Consider the following 24,210-nt stretch of genomic DNA (forward strand, 5'->3'; position numbering starts at 1 on the left):
TATAAGAGTATATATGAGTATATAGTGACACAATAGATGACAGCCTAGGAAACCCTGTGGGGCAGTTCTCCTCCGTTACACCAGGGGGCGCTGTGAGTAGATGATCTATAAGAGTATATATGAGTATATAGTGACACAATAGATGATAGCCTAGGAAACCCTGTGGGCAGTTCTACTCTGTCCCATGGGGACGCTGTGAGTCAGAATGGAATCTTCTCAAGGGCAGTGGGGTGCCATCTCCAGAGTGGGTGTTGGTTTTTCTTTTCCCTTGGGTGACTGGGGTAACTTGGAAATGCCCTGAGCCCGCCTTCACACTATGGGAATGGTTTTCAGAAAGGGGGCCATGGTGCTGTCTTTGTTTCTGGATTTGCAAGCTTGGTGGTGGTGGTGGTGGTGGTGGTGGTGGTGGATGTGCTGGAGGTGGAGGTGGCAGAGGTGGTGGCGGAGGTGGTGGTGGTGGTGGAGGTGGTGGAGGTGGTGGTGAACTGCCCTCAAGTTGGTTCCGACTCGTAGCCATCCTATACAAGGTTTCCGAGGCTATGAATCTTCACAGGAGCAGAAAGCCTCATCTTTCTCCCACGGAGCAGCTGCGGGGCTTGAACTGTGGAGCTGTGGTTCACAGTCCAGTGCTTATTGTAGGGAGCCATCACGCCTCTCAGACTTGGCAGATTTTTCTAATAGTGAAGTCTTTCTCTACTGGGACACGGTCTCCAAGGTTGTTGATTACATGGGGGGTGGGAGGCTTCAAAATGTTCATGGAGGAATTCCATTGTATTTTCGTTTCATGTTTCCACAAACTTTTGAAGTCCACTCATCTAATATCAAGGCAATGTGGGCATGGGTCTGTGAAGGTACCCTAGAAATGGCATTATTATTGTTCGGTTGGCTGTGCAAACTATCACTTGAACACAAGCAGGTAGACCAGAAGGCCACATTGCTTTGTGCCAATGAAATCAAGACTGAATTTTTGTCCAAATGTAAATTTCAACAGTCCCAACTGCATTTCTGAGACCTTGATCCCATTCAATTAGGTAATCTGGGTCAATGTAAGCCACCCAATTTCTCCTAATGGCAGCCTGCATCAGCCAGACCAGGTGTGGCTGGTCTCTGGGGCTCTCCTGATGGAAATGTGTGTCCTGGTTAATGAACGACATCTTCCTCTCTACTGTTCCAACGGGAGAACAAAGTGCTGTATAGCCAGAATGAGACGGCCTTCTCCCAGCTAATAAGACTCTTCCCATCTGGAGGGAAGCAGACATGGCTTTCTGCCGAGCTTGCAGATTACTGCCAGGATGACACTTCTGACCAAACTAAATTATTGTAAACCCTCCAGGAGGAAGTCGTGTAATTTACCTTCCCTACTGTCTGAGAGTCTTCTCACGGAGTCTCTGCTCTGGTGGTCCTGAGAACACAGCACTGACCTCTTCCTGCTGCACCCTCTCCGTGGAAAGCCCCTTCCCCAAACCTAGACTCTAGTTCCACAGTGGGACAGAGAGTGACAGGGAGAGCAGGAGTCACACTGAGTGACAAGATGCCAGAATGGACACACTCTGTGAACAAAGACCCAGATTTGATCAGGAGCCAGTAAAGTGGGGCATGGCCATGCCTGTGGGTGTGTGTGTCTGAGTATTGTGTGTTGTGAGTGTGAGAGAGAGAGAGTTGTGTATTGTGACATTGTGAGTGTGTCAGTGTCAGTGTGAGTTACAATGTGTGTGAGTGTCTGTCTGAGAATGTGGTATGTGTGTATCCATGCTGAGTGAGTGTGTTATAGTGTGAGTGTGAGTTAGAGTGTGTGGGTGGTATTTGTGCTCTTTCCTTTGCCCCTGATTTCTTCCTGTCCTACCTTTATATCCTCCCTTTTCCCCATTCTCTTCCTCATTGTCTCTATTCCGGAGGACACATCACCTTCACTGGGCTGAAAGCTGCTGCATACGGGAGCCACTCTGTACCAAAACCACTGGGCTTTAGGTGACAAGAGTCTTTCAAAAGAAAGACCTACTGAACAATTTCCTGTCTTCTTTCCAGAATTGATGTCTACCCACGAGCTTGAAAAGAAAGAATTGGAAGAAAATTTTGAAAAACTGCGGCTGTCATTACAGGTTAGTATTTCCTTAGCTCTGATACCCACATAGCAGCAGCTCTGTTCCCACCTAGGAACATGGGGTCTGCATTAAGCACTACAATCTAAGAGACCCTGGCCCCAAGGAGTTGCTTTCATCCCAACAGAAGCATCAACCACGAAAGGTACCACATTACTGTACCCAGTGAAGAACACCGTTAGGGAGCTAGGAGTGTTCAAAGGAGCCCTGCTGGTACAGTGGGTTAGGCAGTGGGCTGCTACCCACAAATTCAGTGGTTCAAACTCACTAGCTACTCTGAAGAAGGAGATCAAGTGGACTGGGCAGCAGTGGGCCAAGGTGTTCAGAGACGGTCAGAACCAGCTGAGGAGTCAGCGAACCGCGTTGGAAGAGGGCTGGAGCTGGGAAGGAAAGGGCAGGTTCCAGGCAAAGGAAATGGTGTAGGAGAGGTGGGCAGTCAGAATCCACAGGCCACAGACTGGGAATTCTACGGGAATTAGAAATGAGAGTTTGGAGGTGTCTTCTGAGCTGAGGGGAAGGTGGGGCTGAGGTGCCTACCATGACTGCCCGATGCCAACAACAGAAGACCCAGGGTGCCCCCCAGCTTGCAGGTATATTCCTCCTCCTGCTTTCCAGAGGCCCAGGCCAGCTGCTTGTGTGGAAGACATTGATCACCCCCAAGCTGATGGAGGTACACACAATTTGTGCTTAACTCCTAACATGAAGGTTGGGCGGTTTGAATTCACCCAATAACACGACAGATGAAAGACCTAGAGATCAACTGCTCAACAGATGACAACCAAGAAAGGTCTCAAGGGCATTTCTGCTCTGTCACATGGCTTCACATCGACTGTGAATCCACTCAGTAGTGTTGGGTTTTGTTTGGGTTAGTCCCTGAGGAGTCATTTCCTGGGGTTCTTGTGGCAGGTCTGTGTCAAAGGATAAAAATCACAGTACCAGCAGAATTCTTGTGATAAACATTAGGGTTATGCTGGACATTGTACCGTGTTTTTGTGTGGCACAGTTGAGTCAACTCCAACTTATAATGACATCATGTGACAGAGGAGAACTGCCCCACAGGGTTTCCTAGGCTGTCATCTATTGTGTCACTATATACTCGTATATACTCTTATAGATCATCCACTCACAGCGCCCCCTGGTGTAACAGAGGAGAACTGCCCACAGGGTTTCCTAGGCTGTCATCTATTGTGTCACTGTATACTCATATATACTCTTATAGCTCATCCACTCACATCGCCCCCTGGTGTAACAGAGGAGAACTGCCCATAGGGTTTCCTAGGCTGTCATCTACTGTGTCACTATATACTCATATATACTCTTATACATCATCCACTCACAGCGCCCCTTGGTGTAACAGAGTAGAACTGCCCACAGGGTTTCCTAGGCTGTCATCTATTGTGTCACTACATACTCATATATACTCTTATAGATCACCCACTCACAGCGCCCCCTGGTGTAACAGAGGAGAACTGCCCCACAGGGTTTCCTAGGCTGTCATCTATTGTCACTATATACGCATATATACTCTTATAGATCATCCACTCACAGTGCCCCCTGGTGTGACAGAGGAGAACTGTCCCAGAGGGTTTCCTAGGCTGTCATCTATTGTGTCACTATATACTCATATATACTCTTATACATCATCCACTCACAGCGTCCCCTGGTATAACGGAGGAGAACTGCCCCACAGGGTTTCCTAGGCTGTCAGCTTTACAGGAGCAGATGATCATTAGGGGAAGTCCTGGCATTCTCAGGTAGAATAGAAACTAGTAATGGAACATCCATCATCATCACCCTCATCATCTTCGTGGGGCCATTGGCTGACACCTGAGCAGCAGCCAGCTGGGTCTTCATGCATCTTGTCATGACCTTAAGGCGCCAACTGTCAAGCGAGAGCCTCAGTGTCTCCTATTAGCAATAGACAGCAGCACCTCTGTCCCCTCAGGTCTGTTTGGGGACATAGAGTATTCAAGTGAACACGGCAGAAAAATCACAGTCTGATCGTTCTGATCCGTCCTAGGAGTTTGTGGCTGTGTTTCGGCTTTCCACAGAGGGTAGATAGAAATCCTTCCCTGGGCAACGCTGAAGAGTTGTGTAGAAGCCACATAGAGCTACGAGGGGGCTTCAAGAAGCTTATGGGAAAATCCCACTGTCTTTTCTTCCATTTTTCCAGGAGCTTTTTCTTTTGAAGCTCCCTTGTACAATTGGTTTCATCATTCCACTCTTGGAGGTGACCTTGCTGTGGATGTGTGAGATGGGGAACCCAGCAATGGTCACCTGGGGCCACAGTTAACACTCATGGGAATAACTGGGTAGGTGAGAGGGAGGGAGAGCAGCAAACCAGCTCACGGAGGTTTGCCAATTAGCATCTTCTATCCTGATGAAGACCAGCAGAGCCCACCCATCACACCTGGTATACACACTGCACCTGGAGGGCAAAAACATTGAAAATTCACAGCTGTTGTCCAGTTGACGCCAATAGCGACCCTGTGTGTCTCAGAGTGGAACTTTGCTCTGCAGCATTTTCAGTGACTGGTTTTTTTGGACTTCATATGCCAGGACTTTCTTCCGTGGTGCCTTCAGGAGGACTTGGAACCTTTCAGTTACCAGTGTAGTGCCTTAACCTTCGCACCACCCACATCACTTGGAGGGCAGTAGGGTATTTAGAGCACAGTTATAAGGCAGATGTCAAGTCTAGGGAGGAGAGAGTGGGTGTCAGGGCTGAGGTAGAGGGAGTGCGTGTCAGGGCTGAGGTACAGGGAGTGGGTACTGAGGAAGGTTAGTGGATATGAGGGATACTCAGACCTGCTTCAGTCAAGTCCATTCTGACTCCTGGTGACTAGAGGACACAGGTGAACTGCTCCCTGGGGTTTCCAAGACTGTAAATCTTTAAGGAAGCAGACAACCTCATCTTTGTCCTTCAAAGTGGGTGGTGGACTTGAACACCCAACCTCGTGGTTGCTCAACCCACTGTGCCACCAGGGCACCTTTGAGTCAAAAGGTTGAAGGTACCCATAGGTACCTTAGAAAAAAGGCCAGGTGGTCTATGAGAAACTCAGCCAGCCATTGAAAATATTGACCAAACTCAAAATCATTAAAAAACAAACAAACAAAACACAGGTTCTTTGGTCAGATAGAGACTGGGGGAACCATGGAGACAGTGGCCCTAGTCTCCCATCAGGTCTGAAACGGAACTCTCCCCGTGGCTCAACTTTCACCCAAACAGACAGGTCTGTGAGAGGAACAATAACACTAGGAGGGTACGTACTCCTTTACGTTATCCACTGTTTGAGAACCAAAGGGCAGCATTTACCCAGGGTCAAAGTTCACACAGGCTATAAAGAAGGCATGGGAACAGGAAACCCAGGGAGGAAGTGGGTTACACGGTGAGGACTGCAATCAATGAGATGAAACAATGTGTGTGGATTGTTGAAAGGAAAACTGATCTAAGTCTGTAAATATTCCCTAGGTTCCCAGTCAATTAAAAACAAAAACAAAAACAAAACCCAGCCACTGAAAACCCCGTGGAGCGCAGGTCTATTCTGGCACACGTGGGGACACCATGAGTTGGAACCAGCTGGACAGTCACTGATTTTATAGACAAAGCGCCAAGGGAGTGGTCAGGAAGAGGACATCAGGGTGGTTCTGCCTTCCACATTCAGTGCCTGGGAAACACCCAGAGCTCGTCTTCGTTCCTCCCTTGAGAGGAGAAATCAGAGCGCAGCAAGACAGGGTGACTGTCCCTTCACCAACTCCCCAGGCTGCGGGCTGGCAGGGACCAAGCTGGATGTGTCATGTGACTGTTTGCAGGACCAGGTGGACACGCTGACCTTCCAGAGCCAATCTCTGCGGGACAGAGCCCAGCGGTTCGAGGAGGCTTTGAGGAAAAACACAGAAGAGCAGCTGGAGGTAGGAGACTTACCAGAGCTCCCGGCGCTGGTGGGTCACCTGTGTGTGACCTCATTCCATCAGAGCCATGTGGCTTCTCCACAGAGTCCCCCAGAGAGAAGGGACCCCACACTGTCACCCTGAGTGAGGGGTGGTGGTTACACACTTCCTCTCAGCTCATCTCCACTGAAGCCAAGTTAGCTGTGGGTTTCTCCAGCTACAGGGTCTTCTGACCAAATCCCACACCTCCCCAGCCTGCACAGCCACCCTTGGTGATGAGCTGGTTATGAACATGGCTGCTCCTATGCTAACTGATAGGTTAGTGGTTCGATCCCACCCAGATCTGCTCCTGAAAATGACTAGGGCTTTGGAAACCCTATGGGGCAGTTGTACTCGGTGTCATGGGGTCGGTGTGGATCAGAATTGACTCGATGACACCCAACAACAAGAGCTTTAGCTCATGTCCTTGAGCTTCTGTGATCAACACACCCCGGGGTCTCTCCACTCCCACCCCGCTGCCCCATTCTTTCCCACAGCTCCAGAAGGGTGAGGTGCTAGCTGAAACATTCAGTGTGTAGGTTAAGGGGAAGTTTTTCCCAAAGAAGTTGGCAAAACTCCTTCCCTCTAACATGGAATTGCCAGAGAAAATACATGACACCCAGGCAAGTGTACATGAGAAGTGAATGAACTTCTTAGTGTAAGTATATCTGTGTATTCTTATGCTGAATCGACAGATGGATGGAGATTAGGTAGGTAGAAGATAGATCGATCAATCGATCGATCGATAGATAGATAGATAGTTGGATTGATATATAGAGAGATGATAGAGAGGGTTGTTGTTAAGTACCATCGAGTCATTTCTGACCCATAGAGACCCTGTACGGGGTTTCCAAGGAGCAACTGGTGAGCTTGAACCACTGACCTTGCAGTTCAAACGACTTTGCAGTCTGATGCATTAACCCACTGCACCACGCCAGATAGATAGATAGATAGATAGCTAGATAGCTAGATAGCTAGCTAGCTAGCTAGCTAGATAGATAGATAGATAGATAGATAGATAGACAGACAGACAGATAGATAATAGATGGATGGACGGATGGATAGATAGACGAATGAGATAAATGCTCCATAGAGAGAGATGATAGGTAGATGGAAGGATGGATGGCTATAATAGATAGCTCCCTCATTGTCTTGAGATGTAGTGACCCATGGAGCTGGCTAGCACTGGGAAGGACCCCCTGGTCAGCGAGTCCTGCTCTCCCCCTGTAGGTTGCCTTGGCTCCCTACCAGCACTTGGAAGAGGACATGCAGAGTCTGAAGCAGGTGTTAGACATGAAGAACCAGCAAATTCATCAGCAGGAGAAGCACATCGTCGAGCTGGAGAAGCTGGTGAGTGGGGACTCCAGGGCTCGCCTGCTGGTCTCCATCCCTAAACCCAAATCACACCCACTGGGGTCCAGTCCACACCGCCCAGGGCCTGCTGCTGAACTGGGGCTTTGGGTAGGGAGTTCAGAAGTGGCTTCATTTAACACAACTCTGGAATCCCTCTGATGGTGGGCTTCCTGCCCCAGAACACTGTGTCCTGTCCTTCCCACATCTTGTTCCTTTCCTATGGAAGCTCTGTCCCCTCTTCCCTACCCCTGGAAGTCTGGCAGGCCAACGTGGACCAAGTGTGGCAAAAAGTGGGCATCAGCCCTTTGAATTCTGACAGCAATCCTAACCCTAAAACCAAACCCAAGGCCGACCCGTAGCGATCCTAGAGCACGGCGCAGAACTGTTGGTTCCCTTTCAGAAGCAGTTTTGCTCCTGGGGAGCGGTGGAGTTGAACCAAGGGTCTCAGACAACTGGTTTTCTTTTCTTCCCTTTATTTTTTATTTCCCTAACTGTAAGTTTTCAAATTAACTTAGAAAATTATAAGATCAACAAAAATAAGGGAGTTAAAGTTAACCAAAATCAGAGAATAAAAATATCGTATTTCCACCTCTCACTATTAACACTTTTTTTTTTTCTCTGTTCTTATAATTTTATTCTGTTCTTGACTCTTTCATTTGTCGACTGAGTTCAGGTTGATGCTGCCATGTACGTCGTTCTGTATTTGTTATGCGTTCTTGTTGGTTCTCAGTCCACAGAACTTCCTTTAGGATGTTTTTCATAGCAGGGTTGGCTTTGGCAAAATCCCTTAGCTTCTGCCTATCCTGGAATGTTTTGATTGCACCATCATATTTGATTGACAGCTTTGCTGGGTAGAGGATTCTTGGGTGGCAGTTTTTTTCTTTCAGGGTTTTATATATGTCTCCCCATTGCCTTCTTGCCTGCATGGTTTCTGTTGAGAAATCTGAGCTTAATCTGATTTGCTTGCCTTTGTATGTTATATTTCTCTTTTCTCTAGCTGCTTTCAAGATGTTGTCTTTATCTTTGATTTTGGAGAGCTTGATTCTTATATGTCTTGGTGATTGTCTTTTAGGGTCTATCCATCCTGGGGTTCGTTGAGCTTCTTGAATGCTTATCTTTTCACTTTTCAGGATGATAGGAAAATTTTCTTCCAGAAGCTCTTCAACTATCTCCTCTATGGTCTTGTGTGATTGTTCCTGTTCTGGAATGCCAATAATTCTTATGTTATTCCTCTTCATGTTATCCAACATGAATCTTAGGCCTTCTTCGGATTTTTATCCTTTTTTGTATTTGTTCTTCTGTCTTAGTAGTGTTGAGAAATTTATCTTCTAGCTCACTAGTTCTAGCTTCTATCTCTTCAATTCTATTCCTTTGCCCTTTCAGTGTATTGTCTACTTCTGATATTCTATTATTAATCGTTTGGACCTCTTTCTGTAGGTTTTGAATTGTTTCCAATGCTCTATCTATCTTATTAATTGTTCCTGTAGCATTTTCCTGACTTCTTCATTATTTTTCTCAACTGCACTGTATAGTGTTTTGATACCTTTTATAATCATTTTTAGGAATTCCTTCTCCGGCATTTCCAAAGCCTGCCCACCTTCCAGCTCATTTGCCTCATTCGCTTTATCTCGTTTCTGGACATGTGCAGATATGGTCATCTGCTTCTGTTTTTTGGGTATCTTCATGGGTTATCTGTGGCCTAATACTTAGATGAGTGTGTATTTTGGTATTTTTTATGCTTTCTGAATGCCTCCAGGTAGATGTGATAAGGAAATGGGCTTCTCTTTTCACTCTTCTTCCTGAGAAGTTTCAAGATACCACTGTTGGTCGTTTTGACGTAACTTAGGATTTAATTTTCTGCATATTTCCTTTTTTGTCTGCTTGTCCCGCTCCACAATCCCCGTTCAGGACTTTTTTCTAATTGTAAACAGTTCAGGGCCGCTGTGGCCGTTTGGTTTTAATTGGAAACTGTCTCTTTAAATTTCATGGAGATCTGTGTGCATGCGTAGTAGAACCCTCCGAGGGTGGGACTGGGGTGTCCACTAGCTCAGGCACCCCTATAGTCACCAGAATGGAGGTGTGCAGACAGCAAGGGACCAATGAACAGCTATCAAAAAAGAAGAACATCCACACCTTTATCTCAGCGGTTTTGCCAGGCGTCTGTGGCCGCTCCGATCTTTCCCCCACGTAGTCTCATCCAAGATGGCGGCTCCTGGCGCAGCCGAGCAGCCCGGATTTCTTGCTTCTGCCACAAATGCAATAGATTTCTTGCTTCTGCCACAAATTCCCCCAGCTGTGAGCCTTCCAATCTTCTAAGTATTCCGTTATATGTGGTTCAAAGTTCTGGGACCGTTCCCTGAGCCTGCTTGGTCCTGTATTCTGTGTTGTTGTTGGCGGAGCTCCTTTACTGCACTTCCACCCGATCCGCCATCTTGTTTGTTCTCTTCACTATTAACACTTTGCAGAGTGTTTTCTCTGGGTGTGTATATGTCTATACACAGAGGTACACACACACGCACACAGACTCTCACACACTTGTTTTACTGTACAGATGTTTTCCGGCCTGCTTTCAGTGAGCACATCTTTACAATTTGGTTCCATATCAGCTCATCTAACGTTCCCATTCCCCATCTGTCCCTGAGATCTCCCCTACATTGTGCATGTCAGCGAAGCACTCCTGGGCTGAAACGATCCCACTTTGCTATTGTACGTCACACGCAGGCTGCTCACTAGCTGTACCACTTTCCTCTGTTCAGAGCCTACAGCATTGTCATTGCAACTGTTAAGTGTGTTGATTCAGTTCTGACTCAGCAACTTTGTATAGAATTTCCAAGGTGCTGCTGGTGTGTTTGAACCACCAACCTTGCTGTTAGCAGTCCAGTGCATGGAAAATGATAGCAGGCATCCCATGTTGTTGTGAAGTGCCACAGGGTCAGTTCCAATTCATAGCAACCCTGTATAGGGTTTCTAGACACTGGACTACAAACTACAAGGTCAGCAGTTCAAACTCACCAGCTGCTCCTCAGAAACCCTATGCAGGGTCATTATGAGTCAGAACCAACTAAACAGCATTTAACATAGGGTTTCTGAGGATCACCTGGTAGGTTTGAACTGCTGACCTTGTGTCTTGCAGTATGTTTATCCTACAGCATCACACCAGGACTCCAAACATCATGTTGTTGCTGTTGTTGAGGGCCATCGAGTTAGTTCTGACATAGCGTCCCTATGTTGGGACAGTCCTGTGGGGACCCTGCATCTGAGCACTGCCCTTCCTCCCGGTGGTGCCCAAGTTTCCTCTCTGATAGCGATCAGGGCCTGGGGACACACACTGGACACCAGCTCTTTCTCATTGTGTCTTGGTTTCCTAGGGCTGCCCTAACAGAATCCCGCAGGCAGTTGACAGTTAAGAAATTTCTTTTTCTCACAGCTATGAAGGCTAAAAGCCAAAACCAAGGTCCTTCCTTATTTGTAGCTGTGGCGCTGTAGATTAATGTGCTGGACTGCAAGGTCACTTTGAGCCACAAGGTCGGTGGTTCAAGCTCACCAGCCGCTCCCTGGAAGCCCTATACAGGTGGCTATAGGTTGGAATCGACTGGGTGGCACATAACAACAACAACATACACAACACAAACGTTGGCCGTTCCAACCATGTTTGCCCGTACGCTGCAAGCACACCAAGCACATCCATTACCAACACCCATTTCTAAATCAATCTTTCCCTCTCTTCCTCCTTTCTGTTTTTTCCCTTCCTTCTCTTTATCCACAATAACATTTCCAATGGATTGTCCTCAGGCAAAAATAAATATTCATTGTTCCCCTTCCAGTTCAGGAAGAGAAACCAAAAACAAAGCAACGAAAGGGATTCATTTCCTATTTCTCTTTTGTTTCCCTTTCCTTTCCTTTTTAACTACCTTTGCTGTCGTCCAATCCCTTAATGATGTGCAGCCTTGGTAACCCCACGTAGGGTCGCCATGTGTCAGAATTGACTCGATGGCAGTAGGTTTGGTTTGACTGGTTTGGAAAGTGGTTTTACAATCCCTGGATGGATTGCAGATCACACAGCGCGCAAACCGCTGCTCTTGGTAGTCTGGTGAAGTCATAATGCTGAGGGTTAGTCCCTACCTGAGGCGTTCTCCTAAACTCTGCCTTCCTCTGTAGGCCGAGAAGAACATTCTCTTGGAAGAAAAGATCCAAGTTCTCCAGCAGCAGAATGAAGATCTCAGAGCTCGCATCGACCAGAACACCGTGGTCACGAGGTAGGTAAAGAACATGCCACCCACACAGGTGTTTTCCAGTCACTGTGTTTGTCCCAAAGTCCAGCTGGCCCCCTGCTCTGAGCTGTGAGGCTTGTACACACTGGGAATGTCCCATGTGAAAGGAAAGCCATCATCTCATAATCTACTACCAGGCTCTTCAAGCAGAAATTCAAACCTGTTACCATTGAGTTGGCTTAGCTCAGAGTCCGTTGGGTCCTACCTAATGAGAGAAATGAGGGAACGCAGGAAACATGCACAACAGGGCCTGCCCACGTGCTGTCAGGTGATGGGATTTGTTTCTGGAGAAGACCAGGCCCTGGAGGTTTGGGAGAAGAATGTCCGCTGAAGCGTAGCCAGGCCAAACCAAGCTTCCCTGGATCATGCATGCTGGGGCCTCGCAGTTCCTCTGCATCTTCTCACCTGCGTCTCCAGTCAGGCCTGTTTCTGGGGATCCACGAAAGATGTGTCGATAATGCTGGGCATCAAGACCCTTCAGGAATAAACGATCCCATCGTGCTTGTGTTTGTCCATAGAGGAAAGACCCTCTGGGACAAGACTGTGATCTCCGGCACCTGCCAGACCTTGGAGCTCGAGAGGAATGCTTCCCTTAGGGTCTTGGGTTTAGGTCAGAATCAAGAAGAGAAGAAATACTGTGAGAAAAGACAGATTTTAAAACTCACCACGATTCCAGACTCCTGTCCAGACTTGGCAGCAGTCTTCTCACACACACCAGTGCCCCTGAATTTGAAACTACTCATATGCTCCCAGGAGTGTTGTTGCTGTTGTTAAGTGTCATCAAGTTTGTTCCAATGCATAGCGACCCTATATAAGGTTTTACGATCCTTATAGGAGCAGCTGGTGAGCTTGAACCACCGACCTTGCGGTTCAAACTGACTTTGCAGTCCAGTGTATTACCCCAAGCGCCACACCAGGACTCCCTGGGAGTACATGAAGGCTTAAAACTCTAGGTTAGCAGCCAAGTGTTTCATTACCCACTGTGCCGCCAGCACTGGGAAAGGCTTCAAACCAGAGGACACAAAAAACATCCGTCCCTTTCCCACTCTGCTCCCATAAAGATTTACAGCCTCGGAAACCCTGTACTGGGTCGTTATGAGTTGGAACCAACTCCACAGCACATAACCACCACCACCATATGTATATATGTTGTTGTTGTTGTTGTTAAATGCTGTTGAGTCAATTCCGACCAATACCGACCCTGTATAGGATTTCCAAGGAGCAGCTGGTAAGCTTGAACCACCTACCTTGCAGTTCAAACAACTTTGCAGTCTGACGTATTAGCCCACAGCACCATAGGATACACACTCTCTGTGTTTGTGTGTGTGTGTGTGTGTGTATATATATATATGTGTATATATATATATATATATATATATATATATATAAACATTGACTGTTTGAACCACGTTAACTTGTATAATCCGTACATTTGTTTCTCAACAAACATTAACTGAGAATTTCCTGGGAGCCAGGCTGCAGGCTGAACATTGGGAATTCAAGAGGAAAAGACTTGGCTCCTACCCTCTAAGCAGGCAGATGGCCAACCAGTCTTTACAGGGGAAGGCAGAGACTGGCGTCCTTGAGGTATCCTTAGTTAGGTCCAAGAGACCTGGTGAAGTGGTCTTCTGTTTCAACCCTTCCATTATTGCTGGGGGCTGTCCCATGCACGGCCCCCTCCCTACACCTCACCAGTTCTCCAGGTCTCGTCAGCAAAGTTCTGTCCGCTGGAGGACAGTTAGTGGCTCTCCTGCCATGTCCAGAAGGACTGGGCTACTAGGTTTGGGTGGACACGCAGAAATCATGTCTCGTCTTCGATTCTGTTGCTGTGAGTCTGGCTCGCCCCGGTCCCCTGTCTGTTTCCCTTGGCCCAGCACAATCTCAGGTTCATGATTGCTATCTGATAACTTACCTTCTTCCCCTCACAGACAGCTGTCAGAGGAAAACGCGAATCTTCAGGAATATGTGGAGAAAGAAACCCAGGAAAAGAAGAGGCTAAGCCGAACCAATGAAGAGCTGCTTTGGAAACTCCAAACTGGGGACCCAACCAGCCCCGTCAAACTGTCCCCTACGTCCCCCATTTCCCGCTGCTCCTCCTCCGGCCCTCCGTCTCCGGCTAGAGTCAGCACCACACCAAGATGACGCTGCCTTGCAGCTTACAGTGCCTGGCTGGCCTCTCCACTTACTGAGTGCTTCCATCCTGAGAGAGAATTAGCCAGAGCATCCCACAGCCCGGAGCTGGCCCTGCACGCATGCTCAGTAGCAGCATAACTGTCCTAGCAGAGCCCTCTCCTGATTCCCAGGTACAATTGTCTTGGTGTTGGCACACACGTAGGCAGGTGTAAGTTGTTTAGTCTGATGTGCAACATGCGACCAAAAGAAAGATAACTTGGAAATGACTTGTTCACTGCAGAATTTCAGGTTAGTTACAGATAGCTCCGTTTTGAATCTACCTGGGCTAATCCTCACGCCCTGCGCCAAGACGTGCGTATATTTAGATACACTTGTATATACGTGCAGCCGTTCTGAATTGCTGTTTTTATAACCAGAAGTGCTGACGTATTTTAGGGACGGTCAGCAGTTTTCTAACTTGTGCCTCAGAATCACTGGGAAATAAAAATTCATTTCTATCTGGCTTCCCAGGAATATTTCTACCCAAAATAGAAAATTTAAAAAAAAAAAAAAAGATACAGAGAAGAAGCGCCTTGCAACCCACCACCACGTGGGCCTCGGTATAAACACAAACACCAGCAATTTGTGAAATGGTAACTGCCTTCAGAACAGCCGGCTTCTTAGTCGACACCATGTAAGGTCACTCTTAGGCCATCTGCAAGTTTTAATTATGAATGCGCCTGTCATGAGAGGGAATCCTGGCTTTGAGAGGTGACTCATCTCAAGACACAGGTTTTGCTTTTCTCCTCTTGGAATCAGTCATTAAATCTCCCCGGGAAACGTGTATGATCGTGACCCTCTAGGGCCAGGGTGGGAACGAGCTTAACAATGACCAAGACGTCGGCACCCCATCCTTGTGAAGATCCGACTGGATAGGATCCATATTTGGACACAGAGCTGAGGAGGAGAAGGGCTTCCAGCAGTCTGCTGGATGCGCTCTGATGCCATGTTGGAAATGGTCAACCCACTGAGATTGGACTTTCAGTCAACCCCCCATTTCATAGGCAGCCCCCAGTCAGTTTGATTCTCTAACTCAACCCATCACTGCTCATGGAAATGACTCAGGGGTTTCAGCGGGTCTTCTAGAAGACCAACCCTTCCATGCTGGGGGACCAGGCTCCAAGCTCTGGAATCATCATCAGATGGGGACTGAGCCAAGTCCCTCCCCACGGTGGTCCCAAGGAGGTTCTCCCACATAGGAAAGCCCTGTGAAGCAGCCAGCCAGTGTTCCCGGCTCCTGAGCTGGTGCTTGTCTTTGCATCGGTAGCGTTAGAATGTGCAAATTGTTCACGTAGTGCTGTGGAAGATTAGGAGCATGGAACCTAAAAGAAAGACGTAGTTGTACCCACTGATACAGTGATGATGCCTGTGTATGACAAAGACCCTGCGCTTTTCTTCCTAAAGCCCTGAAAAAACATGTTCTAGCACACACACCTGTCTTTGAGTTTGCTCGAGGCAAGAAGACTTAGGCAGGAATCCTACATGGCCAAAGCCAGGAAGCAAGGAAGAAATGCTCTCCTGGAAGGGGTTGGCACATGCAGGGCCTGCCTGGTGGCGTTGGGCTTCAGAGTTGGGCTGGCAGGTCTCAGGAACACCCTACTTCCAGCCAAACCTCCAAGGGTCTTTGAGTCATCTAGGCAGTCAATACGCAGTCTTGTTCTTCCTTTGGTGGCGCGGTCTGCATGATGCTGTGATCTTGAGGTGGGCATCCCAGTAGAGTAGAGCACACCTCGTCGTCTAGCCCTAGCGACATAGGTATTGATGTATCCCCTGAGCGGGCATCGCCTGCAGACGAACACCTAGTCACCGCTCAGCTCTCAGAATTAGGACCGGCTTCCAGCAACTCGCCTGCGGAGTGCAGTCACACAGCAATACAGACTTTGGTGTTGGGTTAGGTTAGGACTTGGTGTCCCGTGCAGTGAATGTCGTAGCGGTGTCAGCACTAAGGATCCCCTCTCCCTAACCAGCCTCAACCTTGGAACTTGAGTGAATTCCCACATTCCCCTGGCTTCATTGTTCTGTCATCACACACTGTCTTTACGGATGTTTCCTCAACATTCCCACCTCTACATCTTTAAGATTGGGACTCTCTCAACACGGAAGTCTTCTACTCGTCTGCCTCCATCACCCACCCCCTTCTTGTCACTCGGGAGACATGTCTGTGCCCCACCCTCACCCCCACCCCCTCACCCACCATGTGCTGGGGCTCGGCGCTGGAGGACAACAAGCAGTGTTATTCTCTGAAGGATGTCACACGCTCCCCCTCCCCGAACACTTCTTGTGTTGCATATTCGTGTTTAATTCTAAACCATATTAAAATGAACTTGAGGGAATGTTTCTGGTATCTGTTTTCTGTAACTGAAGATCTCTGCTCCTCACTCAGAGACACGTCTTTACATACACATCCCATCCCAAACTTGGGCACACCCTGTGACTCTGCTTTATAAGGTGGTCTAAAAGGTTGGGGGTAGAGCAGCATCCATTGAAAATTGTAGTGTAGTGGTTACGAATCGGGCCGCGAGCCACAAGGTCAGCAGTTCGAAACTACCAGCCGCTCCGTGGGAGAAAGATGAGGCTTTCTGCTCCCGTAAAGATTTACAGCCTTGGAAACCCTGTACAGGGTCGCTATGAGTCGGAACCAACTCCACGGCACATAACAACAATAAAAGGTTGGGGGTAGAGTAGCATCCTTTGAAAATTGAGCACAAGATTGGGTTCCATTCCACCACCCTCTCTTGCTCTTTCAGACCAAGATGGGTACTCAGTTTTATCCCCAAAAGTACTCGATTAGCCCGAAATTCAGTCCCTGGGCTGGGAGCCTCCCAGAAGGGGAGAGGAACTGGCCATGGAAATAGTTGGCCCTTACCGTGAGCTTTCTCAAGGCACAGGACTCTGTGACCCATGGTTCTCCTTATGACACTCTCCCCCAAGTGCAGATGGGGGCTTTTGTTTCCACACGAGAGCACAGGTCCCCCGCAACAGGTGGTCTGCCCAGCATGACCTGGAACATTGCATAGGTGCCAAGGGGAGATGCTCACTCCCTGTGGTGGTTTGACAGGGTGTAAAAGGTTGGCAGGATTCCTGCGTGTGGCTCTGTAGGATCCATACTGGACTGTGAATCACAAGGTCAGCAGTTCAAACCCACCAGCCACTCCTCGGAAGCCCTGTACAGGATCCTTGTGAGTTGGAACCAACTCGACGGCACTTCACAACAAAACGGGGTTGTCTAGGAGCCCTGGTGGCATGGTGGTTAAGCATTCAGATGCTAATGAAAGGTGGACAGTTCAAACCCACCAGCAGATCCATGGCAGAAAGCATTATCGATCACTTCGGTAAAGGTTTACAGCCTTGAAAACCCCATGGGGCAGCTCTACTCTGTCTTGCTATGAGTTGGAATCAACTTGATGGCTGTAGGTTTAGGGTTTGTGCAGGCAGGGGCCGGAAGTGACTTCAGGGAGACTTAAGCAGGACTGTGCTCATGAAAAAGAGCTCAGAAGAGACCTCCAGCACTTCTGGACTACAGTAAGAACACTTCCAGGTCCCCTCTGGACCACCCATACTGTCCAGACGATTGACTTTGGCTGTTGAATTAAGGAGCCCTGGTATCTCCTTAATGATTAAGCACTCAGCTAACTGAAAAGTTGGTAGTTCAAACCCACCCAACAACTTCCCACAAAGACCACACCTTAGGTGACCCTATGAAGCAGTTCCAGTCTATCACACAGGGTCACTATGAGTTGGAGTTAACCCCACAGCACCTAACAACACAACCTGTTGTGTTAATGAGTTATTTATGAGACATGATGTCTAAGACAAGACACCCTGGTGGCACAGTGGGTCAAGCTTTGAGATGCTTGGTTGGCAGTTGGGAACCAGTAGCCGTTCTGTGGGAGGATAAGATTATGAGCTTCTTTAGAGATTGACCGTCTAGGAAACCCTCGGAAGCAGTTCTACTCAGGCCTACCAGGATCGCTATGGGTCGGAACGGACTCAATGGCACTAGAATGGGTTATGCCCAAACCTATTGGTTACTTTTTGGGTGTCTGGTGTTCCCACCACTTTTTGTTTTGTTTTCATTGTGACAAAAACATACAACAAAACACTTGCTAGTTCTAACTGTAGGTCTTAGATGTGTAGGATTCCATGACATTGTGTCCTGTTCGGCCATCTCCTTTTCCACATGTTTCCACCATTCTTAACAGAAGCTCAGTGGCCCCTAAACAAAAGTCCTGATTTGAGTTCCCATCCCCATCCCTGGTCCTAAGCCTGTGACATAAATGAGGCCAAGGTACCTCTACTTGGTAAGTGTCAGTTGTGACTCATAATGACCTTGTATAGGGTTTCCGAGGTTGTAGATCTTCACAGGAGCAGAAAACCGTATTTTTTCCTACAGAGTGTATGGTGGACTCAAACTGACTACCTGATGGTTCCAGTCCGGTGCTTATTCTACAGAGCTTCTGTGTTCCCCTGGATCCTAAGGGGCTGTTACTTATAGGAGAAGAGATGGGACCACGCCTGTCTCCCATCCACCTAGAATCTGGGTCTCTTCCTACTGCTCCCCACAGCCAGTGGACAGAAGAGAGCTTTGAAATGGACTCATTCAGCACATTGGAAACACACTGAAGGGCGTTCTACAGCTATGACCTTAGTCCTAACAAATCCATTCCACGCACAGTCTGGACTTGCTCCCAGAGAGCCTTCTTGGCAAACACCAAGGGGAGGAACTGCAGCTTGACAGTTTGTGTCAAATGTCTAATAAATTCACCACCAAAGACTGGTAACTTGTGCAGAAAGGCAAAACCCAGTTAACCACTGACTTCAGAGATGACTCTGACTCATAGCGCCCCCGTGTGTGTCAGAGTAGAACTGTGCCCCACAGGGTTCTCAGTGGATGAGTTTTCATAAGTAGATTCTACTCATGGTGCCCTGTGTGTGTCAGAGTAGAACTGTGCCCACAGGGTTCTCAGTGGATGATGTTTCATAAGTAAATTCATTCATGGCGCCCCCGTGTGGTCAGAGGAGAACTGTGCCCACAGGGTTCTCAGTGGATGAGTTTTCATAAGTAGATTCATTCATGGTGCCCCCGTGTGGTCAGAGGAGAACTGTGCCCACAGGGTTCTCAGTGGATGAGTTTTCATAAGTGGATTCATTCATGGCTCCCCTGTGTGTGTCAGAGGAGAACTGTGCTCACAGGGTTCTCAGTGGATGATGTTTTATAAGTAGATTCATTCATGGTTCCCCCGTGTGGTCAGAGGAGAACTGTACTCACAGTTCTCAGTGACTAACTCTTCAGAAGTAGCTCACCAGGCCTTTCTACCACAGCGTCTCTGAGTGGACTCAAACTGCCAGTGTTTCAATGGGCAGCCATTTCTACCTCCCTGAGATCCTCTCCTGTCTGTTGGCTCCATATTTGGCAGTGCTGAGAAGAACAAAAATGGGCTCGCTTGTCCCCTTAATGAGCAAAGGTGTTACTAATTTTCTCCCTAAATCTTTTTCTCATGTTTTAATTTTTTCTAACAGCTGTCTTCCTAGCTTGGCTGTTTTTATTAGGTGGTGTCATGTTGATTCCAACTCATAGTGTAGCCCAAGCGGTCATCTTTGCCAGATCACCAGATCTTTCTCCCGAGGAGCCATTGAGTGGGTTTGAATTGCCAACCATTCACTCAGCAGCCAAACACTTAACCACTGTCTCACCAGAACTTGGAGGAACACATTTACCTTGGTAAAATGAAATGGCCCCTTCTAAATAGGGGCAACCAGGATACCTTAGAGTTGGTGTTCCAAGACTCCGTTCTGCACCTCGTCACATTTTTCCTTGGCTAGTGGAGCAGGACTGGGCTGTGAGGATGGATTTGAAAGACCCTCACAGCTAATCTAAAGATTGGCGGCTTGAACCCACCCAGCAGCAACCTGGAAGAAAGGTCTGGCGATTTGTAAAAGTACAGCCAAGCACACTCTATAGAAAGGAGCTCTGGAAGCGTAGTGGTTACAAATCGGCCTGCGAACCTTAAGGTCAGCAGTTCGAAACTACCAGCTGCTTCACAGGAGAAAGATGAGGCTTTCTACTCCCGTAAAGATTTACAGCCTTGGAAACCCTGTACAAGGTCGCTATGGGTCAGAACCAACTTCACAGCACATAGCAACAACAACACACTCTATAGAAGGAGTTCTGGTAGTGTACTGGTTACAAGAAAGGCTGCTAATCTCATGTTCGAAATTACCAGCAGTTCTGCGGGAGAAACATGAGGTTTTCTGCTCCTGTAAAGATTTACAGCCTCGGAAACCCTATACAGGATCACTGAGTCAGAATTAACTCCATGGCATGCCACCATAGTCTATAGAACAGTTCTGTCAACTGTGGGCCCAGGAGTCAGAATCCGCACAACCGTAACGGGTTTGGAAGTGCCCAGGGTCCTAGCCCGGGACAGTGGTTCCATTGCATTCCTCTCACTACTGAGAATGGTAAACGGTCTGGGGACAGCTTTGGATTCACTAGACGAGTTTCAGAAACAAAGTACACCAGTGAAACTGTGACTTACCCCACAAGGCTTCAGGCTGTGACGTAAGAAGCAGGGCCACCATTTCCTAGGAAATTGCTTAAACTCTTTAGAGATACTCAATTAAACATGGGTCTAGTGACCAAAAGGTCAGCAGTTCAAACCCACACCAGCAGCTCCTCAGGAGAAAGATGAAGCTGTCTGCTCCCATGATGATATGCCATCTCACCAGAGGAGCTAGATGGTGCCCGGCTACCACTACCAGCGGGTCTGAAAGAGGCTGCTGGGTAGAGTGGGAGAAAATGTGGAACAAAATTCAGAAAAAAAAATAAATAATAAGGCCAGGTTTACTGGTTAGATAGAAACTGGTAGAACCAGAGATTATGGCTCTTGGTCACCTTTCAATTTGGGAACTGAACTCACCCTCGTGACCAACCAATAACTAGATCCACAACACTAGTGAGGTACACAACTATACAATGGCCAACCATTTAAGGTTAAAACGTAGCGTTTAACTAAGGACAAAACTCAGAAGGTGCAGAAAGGAAACAAGAATCACCAGGAGGAAGTGAGATGGAAGTGGGGGGAGGGGGACCTGCAATCAAAATGAAACAAAGTCTATGATTTATGGAATAGCAAACTGATGACCTGCTCTGTAACTTTCACTCAATTTACAATAAAAAAAAACAAAAACACTACAGTCTCAGAAACCTATGTAGCAGTTCTCTGTCCTACAGGGTCACCAGGAGTTGGCATTTACTCAATGGCAATGGGCTTGTTTCGGGTTTTTCAGGCTGTTGAGAGTCCCTGGATGGTTCACATGGCTAATGTGCTTGACTGCTAACCACAAGGTTGGTCGTTCAAATTTACACATTGGAGTTTTGGAAAAATCCCTGACATTCTACTTCAGGAAATCATCCACTGAGAACCCTGTGAGCACAGTTCTACTCTGACACACATGGGGCGCCATGAGTGGAATCTACTTATGAAAACTTATCCACTGAGAACCCTGTGGAGCACAGCTCTACTCTGACACACACGGGGACACTGTGAGTGGGATCTACTTATGAAACATCATCCACTGAGAACCCTGTGAGCACAGTTCTCCTCTGACCACACGGGGGCACCATGAGTGGAATCTACTTATGAAAAATCGTCCACTGAGAACCCTGTGAGCACAGTTCTACTCAGACACACACGGGGCACCATGAGTGGAATCTACTTATGAAAAATCATCCACTGAGAACCCTGTGGAGCACAGTTCTACTCTGACACACACGGGGCACCGTGAGTGGAATCTACTTATGAAAAATCATCCACTGAGAACTCTGTGGGGCACAGTTCTACTCTGACACACACGGGGGTACCATGAGTGGAATCTACTTATGAAAAATCATCCACTGAGAACTCTGTGGGGCACAGTTCTCCTCTGACACACACGGGGCACCATGAGTGGAATCTACTTATGAAAACTCATCCACTGAGAACCCTGAGGAGCACAGCTGTCCTTTGACACACACGGGGCACCATGAGTGGAATCTGCTTATGAAAAATCGTCCACTGAGAACCCTGTGGAGCACAGTTCTACTCTGACCACATGGGGGCACCATGAGTGGGATCTACTTATGAAAACTCATCCACTGAGAGCCCTGTGAGCACAGTTCTACTCTGACACACAGAGGCACCATGAGTCCTAATCCACGGCTAGCAACCCCTCAGGCCCAACAGCACTCCCAGCCACTAGGTGGCAGTGTCACTCTGTGGGAACTCGGGTTTCCTGTCCCAATGAACCCTCAGCCATCCTCAGGCAAAAAGACACCGAAGCAGCAGAAGCTGTATTGTTACCACATACACAGGAATCCGTGAACAAGAAATGCCCTTTTTTATCCTCTAGGACCAGCATGCTCTGGAACACTGGGAACACTGGGCCTGTTTTGTGTGAGCACCCTTCCAGATGTCCAAGTTGTGTGGCCTGATTGGCCTGAGCATGAATGTCCAGACTCTCTTGTGGTCCGGATGATGAATGGGCTGGAGTCCACTGCCCATCGATCCAGCTTTCTCCACAACTCCCTGGGTATCTGTACCAGATGCCATCCAGCCACTGAGGAAATGTAAGGGTTAAGCCTTATATTCCCGGCATCTGTTCTTCCAATGTGATCACTGAATGTTGCTGAGGCTTTGATTGAGAATGCAGGCCTCATGTGAATGCTGATGCCCTGGCGGCACAGTGGGTTAAACATAGGCCTGCTAACTGAAGGTAAGTGGTTCAAACACATCAGCTGCTGCTCTGAGTAAGAATGACAAGGCAGTCTGCTCCCATAAACATTAATCTTGAAAATCCTATGAGGTAGTTTTACTCTGTCATACAGCCTTCAGTATGGATTACATCTCAGTTTAAAGAAAACAAAAATCCTCACCACTGGACCAATAAACAACATTCTTATCAATGGAGTAAAGATTGAAGTTGTCAAGGACTTCATTCTTCTTGGATCAACTATCAACACTCCTGGAAGCAGCAGTCAAGAAATCAAACGACGTATTGCATTAGGCAAATCTGCTGCCCAGGACCTTTTTAAAGTGTTGAAGAGCAAAGATGTCAGCTTGAGGACTAAGGTGCACCTGACTCAAGCCATGGTATTTTCAATAACCTCATATGGATGCGAAAGCTGGAAAGTGAATAAGGAAGACCGTAGAAGAATTGATGCCTTTGAGTTATGGTGTAGGAGGAAAATATTGAAAGTGCCATGGGCTGCCAAAAGAACCAACAGATCTGTGTTGGAAGAAGTGCAGCCAGAGTTCTCCTTGGAGGCCAGGATGGCCAAACCTCATCTCTCATATTTCAGACATATTGTCAGGAGGGACCAGTCGCTGGAGAAGGATATCATGTTTGGTAAGGTGGAAGGTCAGAGAAAAAGAGGAAGACCCCCAACGAGATGGATTGACCAAGTGGGAGCATCAATGGACTCAAGTGTGGCAACAGTAGTGAGGTTGGCCCAGGACTCGGCAGTGTTTTGTTCTGCTGTGCATAAGGTCACTTTGAGTAGGTACTGATTGGACGGCACCTAACAACAACGAGTATATAGTGACACAATAGATGACAGCCTAGGAAACCCTGTGGGGCAGTTCTACTTTGTCACACGGGGTCAGAGAAAAAGAGGAAGACCCCCAGCGAGATGGATTGGCAAAGTGGCAGCATCAATGGGCTCAAGTGTGGCAGCAATTGTGAGGTTGGCCCAGGATCGGGCAGTGTTTCGTTCTGTTGTACATAGTGGGTGTTTACTGTTCAAGGGACTCAAGTCAGTGATAGAGTCGTAGGCAACAGCTGCGGCCCCACCTCCCTCCACTGAGTACCCTCATCTTTCTGACTAGATGTCAGGAGAATGTTGGCAGACAGGCTCTCAGCCCATCTGTCAGACCTGGACTCTGGGCTGAGGGTTTTCTGCAATGGTTAAGCCCTTGGCTGATGACCAGAGGTTGGCATTCAGACCCAACTAGTAGTTCCATGGAAGAAAGTCCTGGCAATCTGCTCCTGTGAGGATGACAGCCTAAGAGACCCTCAGGGGCAGTTCTTCTGTCACATGCAATGCTGAGAGTCGATACATGAGTATATAGTGACACAATAGATGACAGCCTAGGAAACCCTCTGGGGCAGTTCTACTCTGTAACACCGGGGGCGCTGTGAGTGGATGATCTATAAGAGTATATACGAGTATATAGTGACATAATAGATGACAGCCTAGGAAACCCAGTGGGGCAGTTCTACTCTGTTACACCAGGGGGCGCTGTGAGTGTATGATATATATGAGTATATAGTGACACAATAGATGACAGCCTAGGAAACCCTGTGGGGCAGTTCTCCTCCGTTACACCAGGGGGCGCTGTGAGTGGATG

The 24,210-nt window shown here is 47.8% G+C and overlaps 1 protein-coding gene across 1 annotated transcript in view; it reads left to right on the plus strand.

Moving 5' to 3' along the window:
• MTUS2 (microtubule associated tumor suppressor candidate 2) overlaps positions 1-13,792 on the plus strand; it is a 321,539-nt gene extending 307,747 nt beyond the window's left edge. Inside the window, exons 10-14 of the mRNA XM_006831945.1 lie at positions 2,026-2,099; positions 5,910-6,008; positions 7,257-7,376; positions 11,538-11,635; positions 13,579-13,792. Of these exons, the coding sequence (XP_006832008.1) occupies positions 2,026-2,099; positions 5,910-6,008; positions 7,257-7,376; positions 11,538-11,635; positions 13,579-13,792 (605 nt within the window). The remainder of the gene's footprint in view (positions 1-2,025; positions 2,100-5,909; positions 6,009-7,256; positions 7,377-11,537; positions 11,636-13,578) is intronic.
• Positions 13,793-24,210: the final 10,418 nt, after the last annotated feature.

This window comes from Chrysochloris asiatica, unplaced genomic scaffold, assembly GCF_000296735.1.
Source record: "Chrysochloris asiatica unplaced genomic scaffold, ChrAsi1.0 scaffold00005, whole genome shotgun sequence".
Classification (NCBI taxonomy): domain Eukaryota; kingdom Metazoa; phylum Chordata; class Mammalia; order Afrosoricida; family Chrysochloridae; genus Chrysochloris; species Chrysochloris asiatica.